General features: G+C 35.1%; 1 protein-coding gene across 12 annotated transcripts in view; it reads left to right on the top strand.

The window, feature by feature from the left end:
• Positions 1-14,718, top strand: part of IMMP2L (inner mitochondrial membrane peptidase subunit 2) — a 410,600-nt gene extending 395,882 nt beyond the window's left edge. For 10 of the 12 annotated variants that reach the window (XM_072921854.1, XM_072921867.1, XM_041713773.2 and 7 more), the window contains one exon: positions 14,219-14,718. In XM_072921854.1, coding sequence (XP_072777955.1) covers positions 14,219-14,338 — 120 coding nt within the window. In that variant the 3' untranslated portion in view covers positions 14,339-14,718. Of the gene's footprint in view, positions 1-1,378; positions 1,462-14,218 lie in introns of all 12 variants that reach the window. The other 2 variants (XM_072921856.1, XM_072921866.1) reach the window with 2 other exon arrangements.
• The last annotated feature ends 1,907 nt before the right edge of the window (positions 14,719-16,625 follow it).

Here is a 16,625-nt window from a genome sequence, read left to right on the forward strand (position 1 = left end):
GCAAGCGAGAAGATGAACTATTAATAATGATCTCATTAAAATATGGAGCATTTTTAAATCTGCTTTGAATGCTAAGATCCTGAAGCAGAAAAAACAGCTCAGTAAACATACAGGAATATATTTTCTCCACAGCAGACTGATGAAAATGTATCAGATTGTGCTGTCTGCAATTTCACTGCTGCTGTCTCCTCAGCTAATTTGAGAGACTTAGATCTTCAGGCATTGTAGCAATGGTGATGGCTACACAGTCTGTTGCTGACAAAAATGTGATTTTTGTCCCCCAAAACACTGAGATACAAAATAAGCATTGGATTTATAGCATATATTATATGTGATTTTGTTACAAAGGTAAGCATTTAAAAGGAATTTTAATAACATTGATTTTCTTACTGGAAGTGGAAGAGCTCCATGTAAAAAATTAGTTTTTATGGTGTTAAGTTTTAACACGTGTATATTTGAAATCCTAAATGTTCTTATCCTTTTTCTGTACTGATGACCTGGCAATCCTGTCTGGTTATATCTTGCTAAAATAGCTTAATAGCTACATATAATGTGAAAAATTGAGTCATTTAAGGAGTTAATAAATCTAGATCATCAGCTCCCTGGAAATTTATTCATTTTATTTTATTTTACTTAATTTTAATAATGTGCTCAAGTGTATTATTTGAATATTTAAAGTTCAGCACATGCTTTGCTGAACTATGGCTTGATTATGACTATGAGGGAATTTTTTATTACATATGCAGAGAACTGAATTCATTAGTCTTCACCATTTTCTTGCTAGAGTTTAGGAAAAGTTTTAGTTTCTCCTTGAGATAAATAGAAATCTTGATAGTAAAGCTGTGGATTAAGCCTTTTCTTATTGGGTTTTTGTGGCCAGGTTTTGCTGTGACTGGGGGGTGGGGACAGAATTCTGTGGGTTCCGTGAGAAGCTGTGTGTGCTAGAAGCTTCTCCTATGTCCAACAGCTCCAAAATGGACCTGTCTCACATGGGAGAAATTAATGGAGGATTGTCTTCCATGGAAGGCTACTGCACACTGGAGTAAGAGTGTGAGAAGTTTTCCCCTTGAACAGGAAGGAGCAGCAGAGACAATGTGTGATGAACTGACCGTGGCCCCATTCCCAGTCCTGTGAATGTTGCAGGGGGAGGAGAGAGAGAATTTGTGAGTGAAGTTGAACCAGAGAAGAAGGGAGGGGTGGGGGAACGGTGCTTTTAAGTTTTATTTCTCGTTTCCCTGCCCTGATTTGATTGGAAATAAATCAAATTAATTTCCTCAAGTCAAGTCTGTTTTGCTCATGATGGTAACTGGTGAGTGGTATCTCCTTGTCCTTATTCTCAACCACAAGCCTCTTGTTGCATTTTCTTTCCTCTCTCCAGCTAAGGAAGGGGGTGATGGAGCTGCTTTTGTGGGCACCTGGCCTCCAACCACAAATGGCTACTGTATTTGGCTAAAGATGAAGGTACCTTTTTTTAATTTTGAAATGATTAAGCCTGTGACTAAGTTACTTGGTTTAGTATCCTGTCTTGTATTGTAAGGACACATCAAAGAAGGCTAGAGATAGAGGGTGAGTGTGTGCCACCAAAAATACCAAAGGTCTTGAAGAGAGCTGTGGGAGAAGTCTAGCTGTCTACAAAGCTGTTTTTCCTACATCCTAGTGAATCTTACACAAATTTTAAGTGCTTTTTGAAGATGTATCTTAGGATTTGGAAGAAGCCTCTTCCCTTCTGAATGAGGAGGCACCGTGGCCAGTAGTGTTTTCCTGTACATCTCAAATGGCAGAAGGCAGTACCTCTCTTTAGGCCAATTAACTGAACCTGAAATATAATGTTCAGGGAACTCATATGTGGGCTTCTCCCATTCTTCTTTGTTTTTCTGATGTCCCCATAACTAAAAGGAGCTGATTGCTAGTCCCCTGCCCCTTCTCTTGTTGAGTCTGCTGGGGCTGCTGGTGCACAAGCCAGGCTTGGGACTTGATCTGTCATGTCACTGTTCCATAAAACTGGCTTCTCCATTAGGACTATTGTTCTTTCACTGAGGGACTTTTCTGTGGAGAACTAAACATTCATCTCACAGGCAATACATGTGCAGCCCTTGTAGACTCCAGATTGCGAGAAAGAACTGCAACAATATTTGATAAAGGTTATATCTTGATGAGGATGTGTATCTTGTTATATTTCTGCTATATTTTTGTGAAACTTTTTTTTCTCTGCAAAACCTTTTATGCCATTATCCTAAACTAATCAGAAGTGAACTAAAGAAAAAAAAAAGTTGAAGAGGATTAGTGAGGTAGGCTGGAGAAAATATATTCATAAGTATATTGTGTAAATTATTGAATCATAAATTCTGTTATGAAGTGAAAAGACAGCTATATGATTACAATTATAGAAAGAAGTCTTCTATTTTGACAAATGTCACGGTATTATATAAACAGAATGCTAAATAATAGTAAGATTTAATAAGAAAAATATTAATGTTTTTGAGATTTTTTTTTCTAGTAAAGCTGAGTTTAGTAAATTTAATCTTCTCTACAGTTTTAGCAAAAACTACAGAATAAATCAGATAAAGAAAAGAGAGAAAGTATTTAGTATTCTTAAATTCATAGCTATTATTATAGCTTTAAGTAAGAGAAAAATATTTATATATATTTGAAGTATTTCTGTAGGGTTTTTTTCCAGTAAACCAACTCGAGGAGATTACGTATACAGAACTCTCTTGATGAAATTTACCAATTTAGATGAGCTCTAGCTGTCCTCACACAAAGAGCTCTATTAAAAAGTCTTTTATAATTTTAATAACATATCATGCATCTATTTAATGACATTTTGATATCCTAACTACTCGTTGAATATTTATTCCCTGTTGCTTTTCATAGCTCGTATTACCAACAACAGGTTTTCTTAAGTCGCCATTTTGAAGGAAAGTATAGACAAGTCTCACAGTAGGATATTTTGAAATATTTAGTTAAGTGGGATAGTCTATTGAACAGTCGTCTTTTTAAGGTAAGAGAAAATAAAAATTATTTTATGAAGAGTATTACAACAAATTCATTTGTATCAGACTAAACCTAAAAGATGTAATAAACCCCACAGAAACTCTGAGCCAGATGACAGATGTGTTTGCTGTACATACAAGCTATTGTATCTGAAAATCTCTGAACAATTTAGCTTTAGAAAGGCTTGCTTTGCCCAGTAACAGCTGTAATATTATAAGGTCTTGTACCTTTTTGTTTTAATTAAGAGGTAATTTTCCACTGATTCCCTTAAATTAACTTTTCTGGCTACTACTGGCCTTTTTTTTTTTCTTTCTTCCCTCAGCATTTGATAATTACTGTAACATGTCTGCCAAGGAAAATTTAATTATGACCTTTCCCAAATACTCACAATGCTGTACCATCACAGTGATGGGTCTGTTCAGGCTGGAGATACTTCTACAGACAGAAAAGACATCAGTGGGTTGAGGTGTTCTTCATGACATTCTTTAATTTTGGTACTTCATAAATTGCCCCATAATTTTATTCATAAATTGCCCTGATTTTTGACCCACGAGATCAGGTACTTTTCTGAGCTTTTAGAAAGTATATGAAGAATAGAAATTAGTTGCAACTAGCAACTTCTTGAAGAAGAATTTGAGTGTATCTAGAGATTAAATCCTACTGCTTCTCTCTACAGTAGGACTCCCTCCCTTCTTTTTAGTTCTCCTGAATGAGTCTGAAATGTCATTTCTCCCAGCTTGCAGGCATACGATCCCTGGCACGGTTGTACATTTCCACAGAAAATTGATGGAATTTCACCTGTCATTTTAGCTTGTTTGCTCAGCTTTGAATACCAGCCACTCATCATTAGGGCCTGATTTATCTGTGAGTGTGCAGTGGAAGCAGAGCAGGAGCACACTGGGGCTCTCCCCCATATCGCGCAGAGCATTATGGTAAATCTCCATGGCCAGAGCAGTGCTGGGATACAGAATTTCATTCTCCTGGACACACAGAAGACTGCAGAGGAGAGGCAATAAAGTGGAGGACATGGTCCTCTGTTTGAGGGCTAGCCTGGGGGCATGAGTTGTGTCTGTGGTGGAGCAGCATAGTGAGAGGGGTTGAGTCCCTGGGTAGTGTGTTAGCTCTTGGGGCAGTCGATCACTCCTGTGCTTGAATGCCTTGCACTGCACCACTGGGTTTGCCAAAGCTTCAGGCTGGAACTGAATTAATGACATGCAATGGCACCAAACTGGAAATCAACTTAATTAGTAATGTACAGCAGTTGTAAGTTGTAATGTATCAGTGTTGTAAGCTGAAAAATGTCACTAAGCCTGACATTGTTCTGACTGGTGGCACTGATACAATAAGTGGCTGAACAGGAATTCACATTGAAGTCTTTTATGTATTACTAAATAATTAATATACATAGATTTTAGAATTAGCTAATACTTTCTAGGTGAAGATAATAAATGTGTTTTAGTAATTCTTTTCTTCCTGCCACTTGATTTATAAGTTCTTAAAATATTGAATTGCAAATGTGTTATGGCTTTTTTATGTGTGTCTCTTTCATGAGAGCTGCTAGTACAGTTTGTTTTTCTGTGGAGTTACATGACTTAGTGACAATCCTATTTAGTCAGGAGCTTTGTGCATCACCCAGTGAAATATTAAAAGGTTTCAACTATTAAATGATTTTTATGTATATGCAGCATGCAAAGCACATCATACTGTGAACTAAGCAAATTCGTTTGCCATTTTTATTACTAGAAATCTAAAATAAATAATAGATTGGTTTATAAATCCTTTTGTAGTCCAAATTATCATAATGGTTCTATTAATCATAAACTAAATAGAGTATTTGCTAAGACTGCTATACTTAGTGAAGAAAAATAAAAGTTGTGCTGTGTTACATGCTAACCTCTATTTAAAAAGTATGTCTTTAGAGAATAGAAAACACAGAAAAATCTTTGAAGGAGTGGAGTTATTTAGCTATAGTGGCCTTTTCAATAACATATCCATGACAATTCCAAGAAAAGGCATTGAAATGGAATTCAGTTCATGGAATTCTAAGTAACTAAGTAACAGTAACTAAGCCTGTTACTGTATTTAATTTAGGTAATGGCATTGACAGTTGATTTCTTCAAGAGATGAATAAGTGATGCACTACTTTATACTGAATTCCTTTAAATCTGCGCTACTTTGAATTTCAGTTATGGTTCAATGTTATCTAGTCTTTTTCTGCACATTTAACTGTAAAGAAATCTCATATATGAAAAATATTCTGTTTTCAGTGACCTTTTCCTTCCTTTTCCTTTTTGGTAACTTTAGGTTTAAATAAGCATATAGACATGATAGAAAAATGAGAGTGCAATCCAGTTATTTTGATATTTAGTACATTTTTTCAATTCAATTGATAACCTGAGTTATCATTACAATGCAGTGCTCACGTCTTCTTTTCTGAATAGCTTAAATTGCAAAACTGTGTTGGATGGGTGCAGTTACAATTGTTATACTAATATCACACAGCTATTCCATGCTAAAATTTTATTTATGCTGGGAATTTTATAAATTCTGGGAAAGGAATAAACCATTGCATTTGAAATAAATCTCTCTTGTACAGTTTTTGTGGTTTTCTGTGTGCATATATGTAATATGTGCATAATTTTTAATTGTATATTTTCACTGTTTAAGACTTCCTTAAAATAAAATAATTGTCATTTATATTTTTTCAGGTTTTAAAAATATATTTTCTATCTAAATGAGTACTTCTAAATTTGATGATTAATACAGACCTTGACTGATTATATACTAGTTCTGTGAAAGAAAACACATATGGGATGTTTTATCTATATCTGGAGCTGCTGTTTCAGCTATCAAACTAATGGAATGGTAATGGAACACTTAGTAACAAAATTAATGGGCTGCATTCTTTTCTTTGTCACTCAATCTGTGTGGCTCTTTAAGGACTGATTACTTCAGTTACAAGGAGAAAGAACAATGAATATGCTGGCACTTTGCTATGTATTAGAAAGAAATCTATCACTTTTTGTATTCATGAGCTAATTGGCACCTTACCTCAGCGAGCTGATATAAGTTAAAGAACATCTATTCTGGTATTGGTTTATTTACAAAATAATTTATTGATTCTAATATTTGTGTTATTCTTGGAGTCATAAAAGAAGGAGGTGAAGGATATTTGTTTCTTCTGTCACTGTTCATTATCACACATATTTCTACTAGAGGAAGCGGTTTCTCTGGGATTTTATTTTTATTCTGCTCTTTTCCTACTACTGCACTTGATAGTACTTGTTTCAAGCTTCAACCATGTACAAAAGATGAAATGTAATAGCAATCATGTTTTCTTTCTATTAAAGTATGGATTTTTTTGAAAGATTAATTTACTGGGACAATTCTCTGTGAGACCATTTTACAGCTACCATCTAATATCAAAACCCAATGCCACAACCTTTTTAAAGTCATGCAATCTAATTTGACACAGATAGCTGTTCCAGGCTTTATATTTTTTGTTAGGGTTATAGCTGAAATGCTGGGTAGTTGCATAGGTGTTTCTATTTGAGGATTTCTTTGCATTTTGAGGGCTGAAATATTTTTGAACAACTTCTCACCTTTTTCATTAGCCTTGTCCCTTTACACATTTTTCAACATTCATGCAAATTTGTCATTCCCAGTCTTTAAAAATATCAGTATCATCAAATTACAGCTGACTGGCTGATGGAATATGGGTAGTGGGGCAATGAACTATTGGATCTGGAAAATTTTCTTGATACTCTATGCCTGCCATATTAAAGGATTTTTCATCTTATGTGTATTGGCATATTTCAGAGCCTCTCTCCAAACTGGCAAATATCCAGCCAGCAAAATATAGTCTGAATAGACCTCTGCTGCTCCAGAATTACTCCTGATCAGCCCCAATGAGTTTGTGTTATGAAACAGAAAATTTGAGAAGGAAATTTCATATATAGTTGATGTTCCATAGTGCCATGTGAAAGTCTATGTATAAAGTCTATGCATGTGAAGGAAAAAAATATGAGGTTATATTACATCAGAGAATAAAAACCACAATTTTAAATTGTGATTGTTTCTATTGCTTTATCTTCTTTTGATGTGAGGAAAATGTTAGGTTTTTTTGTGTTTGCATGTTTATCATTGGCCATGACATTTGAGAGACCTGTGCAATATTGCTAGGATATAAAAGCAAAAGTGACTACAAAACCAGGGATTGGCCTTTTAAATTGTAGTCACTGTTGATGAAATTTTTCAAGTACATAGGTAGTGTGGCACTTGTAGCTTAGTTCTATTTCTAGTTTTTTTCAGTAGCTATTATTGTTCTCTTTCAGGTATTTCAGGGGATTTGCACAATTTAGACATTTATTAATGAGACAGGAAGACAGAAGTGTTGACTGTTTGCTAGGCTGAAATATTATGAAACACTATCATCTTTCTTCTTCAGAAGTATATTAATACCCAAGTACTTTTCCTAGTACACTCTCAGAAAGGATTTTTGAGTTGACTCCAAGTTAAGTGGTGTTCTTTATTATTTTCTTCATATTTCCTTCATTTATCATCTTCTGTGACTGATCTAGATAGTCCAGTATTTCTAATTTTACACTTTTTAATGTGATTATTACATTATCTGTTACAAATATGCAAATGCTTCATGTATATTTAATGTTTTTATTGAAATAACTAAAATTTCAGTCACTATCCCCCTAAGACAAAATACATTGTGAGGAAATCATGCAACAGTCCATTTAATTTTCTAATTTTGATTGTTTTGGAGGTTTTTTTTAATGAAAGAAATAGTGAAATGTGTTTATAAACATTTTATGAAAATCACCATTTTGGTTTCAGAAAAACATGAAAAGAAATACCAAGTGAGGAAAAGAAAGATAGCTTTTCTTTACTGTGCAACACTTAATGAGAATTTATGCAGCCTTAGAAAAAAAAATTAAAAGTAACATAATGTTACAGTCAAAACTTTGTTTTGAGCAAACCAGGAAAATTCCATTATAGGAGATGCCACCAAGTTACAGCTGCATTAAAACCACTGTCTTGGTTTGAAAAGACAGGTGTCTGCTAAGGAAGGCAGGAGTCTCCCATGAAATGGAAAATGTAAACCTCCTCCCTCCAAATTATTATAATGTTGAAATTAAAAGGCTATCAGGCAAAGATATGGGAATAGGAATAACAGTTCTTTACTAGTAAAACTAAAAATACAAATGTGATAGTACAAACAAAACAAAATCCACTGACAGAGTCAGAATACCACCTGGCACCCTGTGGGTTAAGGTGTTGGAAGCAGTCCGATTAGATGGTGGCTGCAGTCCTCCTAGAGTGACAGGTATGGTTCTGTTGGAGCAGTGATCCTGTAGAAGGGTGTAGGTTTCCTCTGAGGGTCCAGCAGTTGTGTAAATGGGCCTGGTCTTCCTCTGAGAATCCAGTGGAGACAACTACTCTGGGCATCCAGTAGAAAAGGCTGGCTGTGGTCTTCCAGAGCTCAGATAATATCCAGGTAGGGATGCTTGGCTCCCCGCTCTGGGCGGAGTATCTCCCAATGGATGATGTAATTTTATCAGTCATGCAGTGACACTCAATGGCCCATTAACAGAAGATATCTCCTGGAAGGAGGATGGGTTGTGGAAGAGATAAAGAAAACTGCCCAATTAACTGCCCCATCAGACAGGAATAGAACACACACCCCCATTTCCAGCCTAAGACAATCACATTTTACAGCATTTTACTGACTGTTAATTGGGTTAATTCAGAGAATGATAGTACCCTTTGCACTACAAATTATCAAGTTAATACACAAGTCTCATCAAAACAGTTTAAAAATCTCGCATATCTACTTTCAAGTATGTATCTTTGTCTCAGTGTTTATGCTGCCCCTTTGGGTATCAAGCTTGGCAGTATCCATCCTCCTCAAAAAGACATGAAAAGAGTGCTTTCATGAGTTGCTGGCAGCCTGAATTCTTCAGTAGGAGAATTGTGATGTCAATGATTTCTTCTTTCTCAATTTCCACTAATTTTGCACTTTTTCTAAATTTTCTCCCTTATACTTTATTGATTTTCACTCTCTATTCATTATATATTTTATTTTGTGCTAGTATATTCCTTGTTATTCTCCATTCTTTTTTCTCTTTGCTTAAAACCTTTTTGACAGTCTGTTGTTTTAATGACCATTGCTAGGTTCTCTCACTCTGTTTTTATTTTCCCATGCCTACAGTCCTGTATACCTCATTATTAATTGTAAATCACAAATATTTCATCCTATACAGAATATTTATTTTTTAATGTATACGTAGAAACACCACAAGGTTATGCAAATATAAGCAGTATAAGCAAAACTGTAACAGATCAGTCCATAGTCACCTGATGATTAGAAAATTTGTTGCAGCTAACAAGCTGAATCAAAACTCCAGGCATAAGAGGTAAGCTCAGACAAATCCTGATAAATTAATCTTGAGGCCTTGCAGAGCCAATACAATGTCCACAGGTTGTTACTGGCAGTGGCTATACCAAATTGCAGAGCTATGATACAGCTGTAGTAACATCCTTGGGTTTTTTGGGGGTTTTTTGTCTCTTATTATATGTCTGGTAGTTAATTCAAAATACATATGCATGTCACATGTGGGGATATGGTTTAGTGGTGAACAGTGACTTAATGGTTGGAGTCAATCATCTTAGAGGTCTTTGTAAGTGTAAGTCATCTTGAGTTCTATGATTCTGTGGTTATTACTTCCAAATAGAAAACTGACAAATTACTAAATCTAATTTTTTTCTAAAGTTTTAAAGGTTTGGATTTTTTTATTCTGCAATGCTGTTTCTCAGGGTATATTTAGTGGTGTTCTTTGTTGTTTCAGAGTTGTTACAGAATTTGAAATCTTGGCTGTTTAAGGTGCAACAAAATAAAAAAAAAGCTTAAGGAAAAAAGAAGCAAGAGAAAAATCTATGGGGAATGTTCCTAAACCAAAGTGAATTCATGACTGGGAGTTACAGGTGAATTTAGCTGTTTGGGTAGACTTTACATTCTCTGGAAAAGTTGAGAATACCCTTAGGGTGCGATAATTTCATGCCAGCCAGCAACTCAGCTGCACACAATTGCTTGTCCACTCCCCCACCAGCAGAATCTGGGACACACTTGGAATGGCAAAAGCCAGAAACGTTGTGAATTGAGATAAAGACACTTTAATAGCAGAAGCAAAAGCCACGCTTCTACTACACAAGCAAAGCAAAACAAGGAATTAATTCACTGCTTTCCTCTTCCATCTCAGAGAGAGCAGGGCCCCATCAGATGTAATGGTGACTTGGAAACTCGAACACCATCATTCCAAACCTTCCCTTCTTCCTACTTTTCCCAGCTTTACATACTGAGCATGATGTCATACAGTCTGGAATATACCTTTGGTCAGGAGGGGGATCTGTCCTGGCTGTGTCTCCTTCCAATATCTCAGGCATCTCCAGTCTCCTTGTCAGTAGCAGTGGCAGTACAAAAAGCAGGAAAGGCCTTGAGTCTGTGTAAACCCTGCTCAGCAGTAACAAAAACATCTCTTATCAATCCTGTGTTCAGCACAACTCCAAAACACAGTCTAGTACCAGCCAAGCTGAAGAGAATTAACTCTACCCCTGCCAAAACTAGCACACAGAATCACACCGTTATTTGGACTTTCCATTTTCTTGAGATCCAAACTGAGTACCTGTCATTTCCACAGAAATTTTGATGTGCTCCACTGTATGCTGCATGAATACACTCTTGTACAATCTGAATACTACTTTTCCCACTTTCATGGTGTATTTTAGGACCAGAGGATGTGATATTATTGTAAGACTTCATACTAATAAAGGTGGTTTATCCAAGCCTATTAGGACAAAATGAGCAAGATTGTTCTAAGTACCACTGCAGATAGCACTATCAGTCTTAGGCTTATCTTTTCCTTATGCAGTGCCAAAACTAATCAGTTTCCATATAACTAACATACTAACAACAATCAGCCACTGAGGAAATATGCTTTTAGCACAGTAACAGTGTCAAAACAGTATTATTAATTCAAAACTTACTTTGCAGATAAAATTGCTGTGTTAATGAAGTGACTTCTTAGTTGTTCGACTTAATATTCAAATATTTAAAAAAAGTTTAAACACCTCAGCTTAGGTGCGATAATATGGATTCAATTCAATATAGTGGCTGTTGCCACAGCAAGAATAACAAATAGGTCATAATGTAGAAATAACCCCCAGCTATTTAATTGCTGGTATCTCTGTGATGGAAAGGAAACACATTCCTCAGAGAATTTATGTCTGTAAAGTACAGATTTTTCTTATAGTTAAGAGAGTGTTTCAAGGGAATAAATTTATTTTCCTTTGTAAAGGGAGAAAATAAAGTGAAGTGATTAATTAATATATTATTTCAGTATTTCACTGTTACAACAGAAGGTGTAGCCTTTTAGTTCACTCTTCTGAGTTCATTCATATCTAACCTTGATAAGGGTAAATCCATTAGCAAGGGCAGGTTATTCTCTGCGAACAATTCTGTTCTTCCTCAGTGAAATTCATGGCTGCTGTTGTAAGTACAGAATAATAATAGGCAATGGAAAAAAGTTATTATGGATGTTTGCAGAAGTCAAACATCAAGGTGCTTTTAAAGTGAACCTTTAAGTTATTATGAAAGAAGTCCTATAGCATCAGTGTAATTTGTTATTTAGCAAAGGCTTCCATCACCCAACAATATCTGTTTTTCCTTTTTAACTCTAGTCATGTTGTAAATCATGTTTATAGGAAGAAGACTTCTTTTTTAGTTTCAAGGCAGATGATGGTCAGTAGAAATAATCCTCTGGGTAAAATTATTCCCAGCTTCAGCTTAAAACATGTTTTGATTCATTTATTGTATTCTCAGTCTGTTTGCAGACCTCCTGCTGACATCAGTAACAAGCAATGTACTGAGAAAAACACAGAGCTTTGAAAATTAGATGTTATTTGTGTTTGGAAAGAGTATTCTAACATTTTTTTTTCTCTGTACTAATGCTGTCACATTTTATATGCAGCTGTGGGATTTGCTGTGGTTTTATATTTTGGCACCAGACTGTAATGTATGTTCTACCATGCTGTATGCTCAGGGAAAAAACCCAACATGGTAATAATACATTTGCAGCCCACTTTATGGGCTAATTAAGATAAAGGATTTTGTGAATTCCATAAATATCAACCAAACTGCACAAAAGTGTGTCAAGACATTAAAAATTGTTGCTCAATGCTATTGAAAAAGAGTTGTCACTTAGAACCATGTCCTTTGCTTAAATGTAGGAAAAACAGCTGCTACGGATCTGGGAAAAAAGTGGTCCCTGCAAGGGATCAAGCAAGTGAAATATAATGCTAGACTTTAATTCAGTGATCCACTTCAGATTCTTTTAGATATCATGGGTTATTAAATAACCAAATTACATTCAAGTAATTCAGCACCTGCTTCATCAAGCTACAGAATATGGAATTAGATATATACCACTTCAGCTTCACTGATTTGATTATGTAGTAGAGAGACTGGTGCATATATATTAATCCTATGAAATTAAATCAAGAAAATTAGCTGAAGATATTCCTAGGGGCCTATTTGGTGTCTGTTTGCATGAAATGCTGAATTACCTGCTTACTAAAATCACTTTTTTTTTTTTTTTTTTTTTTTTAAATGAGAAATGGAATGGAACTGAGTTTACATAGGAATTCAAGCTACAAAGTACAAGTTCAAAATCCATTTCATTCCTGGCTCTTACAACAGCTGATACCAGGTCATTGAAATATAAGAATAAAGCAAGTATACATTTTTCCTTCGGTGGTTCCTAGTATGGAGTATAGAGACTACGCTGTTTGTTTATGGTCAATTACCTGTGTTGGACTTCACTCCCATTGTTATTTTTTTCACAAGTTTTCTATTTTTCTTCTGATGACTTCTGTATCCTGTATAATGTATGCAAGAATGATGTAATGCTGCACATAGTGAAAAGCATTTCCTTTCTATATTAAAAAATTATTTAGGATAATAACATAGATGTTTCCTTGTTCTTATGAGAAATAATGACATAAGAGTCAAATAAAGCTTGTGCATTTTTTAATCCATGCCATTGCTAATTCTGCTGCCATTATAACCATTATAACACTGTTGTCTGTTTAGGAGTCTGAATTATTCAATCTCTTCACAGACACAGACATTCCAGTATTTCTAACCATGATTGTGTCCTGTTTATAACTTCTGTAGGTGCTGGATGCTTATTATGTGCTATTTTCTCTACAAGTCTAAACAAATAATTTATGCTGCAGGCTTTTTAAATTAACTGAGATTAACTCCATACAAAATGACGTAATTTCAGTGTTAAGTATGGACTGTCTTATCTCAGTCTGAAATTGTAACTGTTCTATTCTTACTCTTAGTCTAGCCATTTTCATACCCTATATGAAAAGGGTCTTTTTTATAATTTACTTAAGATTTTCTAAGCAATTCTGTTTCCTATACTATGTTATCTCTGATTCATTTATAAGCAATATCAGAATTTAATTTTATTTTGATTTATTGAAGTAAAATTACTGAAGTAAATAATAATAAATATAAGATGGTAAAACATGTTTGCAAATCATATTAATCAGGTTTAAGTAGTCCTAGCACTTCAAAAGTTTTTGATCTGTAGAGAAATACATTTTCATCCTCAGGGAAATCTTTACAATTCACAGTAATTTTCATTTTTGGTTGAAGACAAAATGGAGTTTTGAAGGAGAGTGATAAATAGTAAACATAGCAGGTTTAAAAAAGCACTATTCTGGTGTGGTTAGTACACATGGCTCAAATCGAGACACAGATTCTGTTGAACTTATAGATAAATACTTAAACTTTGTTTTCTGGACCTAGAATAAATAATAACAAAAAGCTTTAGGTGGATTATGTGTCACCTATTTTGAGCAGCTTTTTTTCCTTGAAAATGAAAAAAAAAACATTCCTAGTTCTGTGTTACAGACAGTGCATTTCAGCAAACTGTTTTGAGTTCCAAAAAATGGTTTATCAAAAAAAGAAAAAGACGTTACTAAAGACATTTTCTTTCCCCCTCATTACATGCATGAGAGAGTATTTACTCTTCTTCTTTGCATTCTCCCACTGCTCTAACAAATCATGACATGCTTTGTATTTTTCACATACTGATTTATTTGCATTACCTAGTAACACCTCTGGTTTATATTTTGGTTGTAGGTTTCTCTTGGACTTCTACATGCCCGAGCCACTCATATTCTCTGGCCTCCACAACGCTGGCAGAAGTTACAGCCGATGCTTCCTCCGGAGCGCAAACCACTCCACAGGGAGCAGGAGTGATCTGAACGCTCAGGCATGAAAACAATGACACGAAGTTCAACCAGAAAGAGTTGCAGTGGTTATACCATGATCTGTAAGAGCTTTGCCATGTCCTCTGACATCAATGTCATGTCAATAAATACATGTGACATCTAAATGTTACAATGCCACCAGAAATTCTTCATGTTTCTTTTGCTTGTCTGTTCTATTGTTTGGTGGGTTTTAAAAATTCCCAACATTAAGGCATTGTATATTAATTCAGTTTGAAATTATTGGTTGTAGAGGAACTGAATGTTCATTTTTTTTTCCTGGAAGCAGTAACATGCTTGGCTTATGTCTGTACCTGTGCTTCTCTGGACAAGAAATTATTAAAACCTTCAATAAACTATTTTGGTCTTTTACACTCTGCATGGAAATTATTAATAGTGATTGCATATGAAAAAAAGAAAAAAACACCCAAAACATATATACTTTGGATTGTCCTATAATTACTAGTAACAAGGAATCAGTACTTCTGTAGGTGAAAAGTTTTTAATGCAGCTTATTTCTATTATTTAACTGAGTGACTATTACTTATTTATATTTTCTTTTTCAGGATAAAAATAGTTTGTTTTATATAAATATTTCCTGTATATATTTCTGAATTAGATATTCAGTCAAATTTTATAAATGATGTTACATTATCTGAAGACAGTGTTTAATTAATTTTTCTAGTAGAGTAAATCTTCATTAGTACTGATTGCCACATTTCTTTGAAACAATGTAATTAGATAAGAAATATGTGATTAATATTCTAGTATATAGTTAATATTATAAATATACTCTGTGAATAGGCAGTAAAGCTGCACACATTATAAATGAAAAGAACTTTCAAAATTACACATTTTCAATGACAAATCAATATGAGCCAGCCTTTGTTCATATTTATTGAATTTTACTTCACATAGGCTAGTACTAAAAAAAATTTTAAAAACCACACAAAAGATCTTTAAATATTTTCAGCTAAAACCATGAAATTATCAGAAATTCAGGCAAGATTAATGTAGGTCTACAGCTCTTTCAACACATACATCTGCCTTGTGAGTTAGATGATAGCTTCAATCACTATGAAAATTATCTATTACTATTTTTCTTCTTAAATGCTCCAGCTTTGTAGACTTGGAATACTTTACGTGTCAGGATCTTTCTTTGTTCCAAAAAGGTGTTGTACAGGTCTCTGAACTCCTTAGCTAAACTAATGCAGTTTGTTTGGGTGTTATTGCAGTAAATTCAGAATTATTCAGGGACAGTAGGAGAATCCAGGGAGCTACACGCCTGTGAGCCTGCCCTGGTGCTGGGGAACATTATGCAACAGATTATCTTGAATGCAATGACACGGCCAACCAGGGGGTCAGGTTGAGCCAGCATGGGTTTAAGAGCAACAGGTCCTGTTTGACCAGCCTGATATCATTTTATGACCAGGTAACCTTCCTAGTGGATGATGGAAAAATTGTGGATATTTACATGGACTTCAGTAAAATCCTTGACACTGTCTCCCACAGCTTGGACAGGTGCTCTCTTCACTGGGTTAAAAATTGTATTCTTCTGTCTATATTTTTCCATACTTGATCCTCCCCAAACCATCCCCATTTCACTGACTTTGATCCCCTAAACACCACAAGAAGTCTTGTGCAGTACTGAAATGCTCTGCCCTGCACTCCACAGCAAAACCTGTACCCATGGGCAAGTCTGCCAGCCAGCCCCGCCAGCCCCTCCTCTGACTCCTGGTGTTAGCTGTACCCAGTGTGGTAGGTCCAGGAGCCTCAGTACACCTTCATAGCGGTGAGGTGAGAGTTTCACAGTTTGATGACTCCTCTAATAGACACAAACGAGTTAAATTGTGGTGCTATTTGGCTTCCCACTGCTTCCATAGTTCTTTTGGGCTCCTTTGTCTGTGTGAAGAACAGCTCATTATTACATAAATTATACAGGCTAGTTTACAGGAAGTTTCAATGTCCCAGGTACTCATCTGTGACATGCCTCAAGGAATATTTATTAATCTATATTTGCATACATATTTTTATAAATATTCATGCATTTATATGGAAATGTATGTAGGATATACATGATGAAATTATGGAATAGAGAATATGCCTATTAAGTCTGGAGATGGTTGTAAAGACTGATGTAACTTCAGAGGATGGTGTTAGAGTGCAGTGATCTGAATTTGATAATGATGAGCAGAGAGTCTGGTGCAATAATTATCCATATACATGCTGGATTATGTTAAAAGAAAATTTGGACATTATAGTGGATTGTAGTTAAGCAT

The sequence above is a fragment of the Taeniopygia guttata genome, chromosome 1A (assembly GCF_048771995.1).
Source record: "Taeniopygia guttata chromosome 1A, bTaeGut7.mat, whole genome shotgun sequence".
Taxonomy (NCBI): domain Eukaryota; kingdom Metazoa; phylum Chordata; class Aves; order Passeriformes; family Estrildidae; genus Taeniopygia; species Taeniopygia guttata.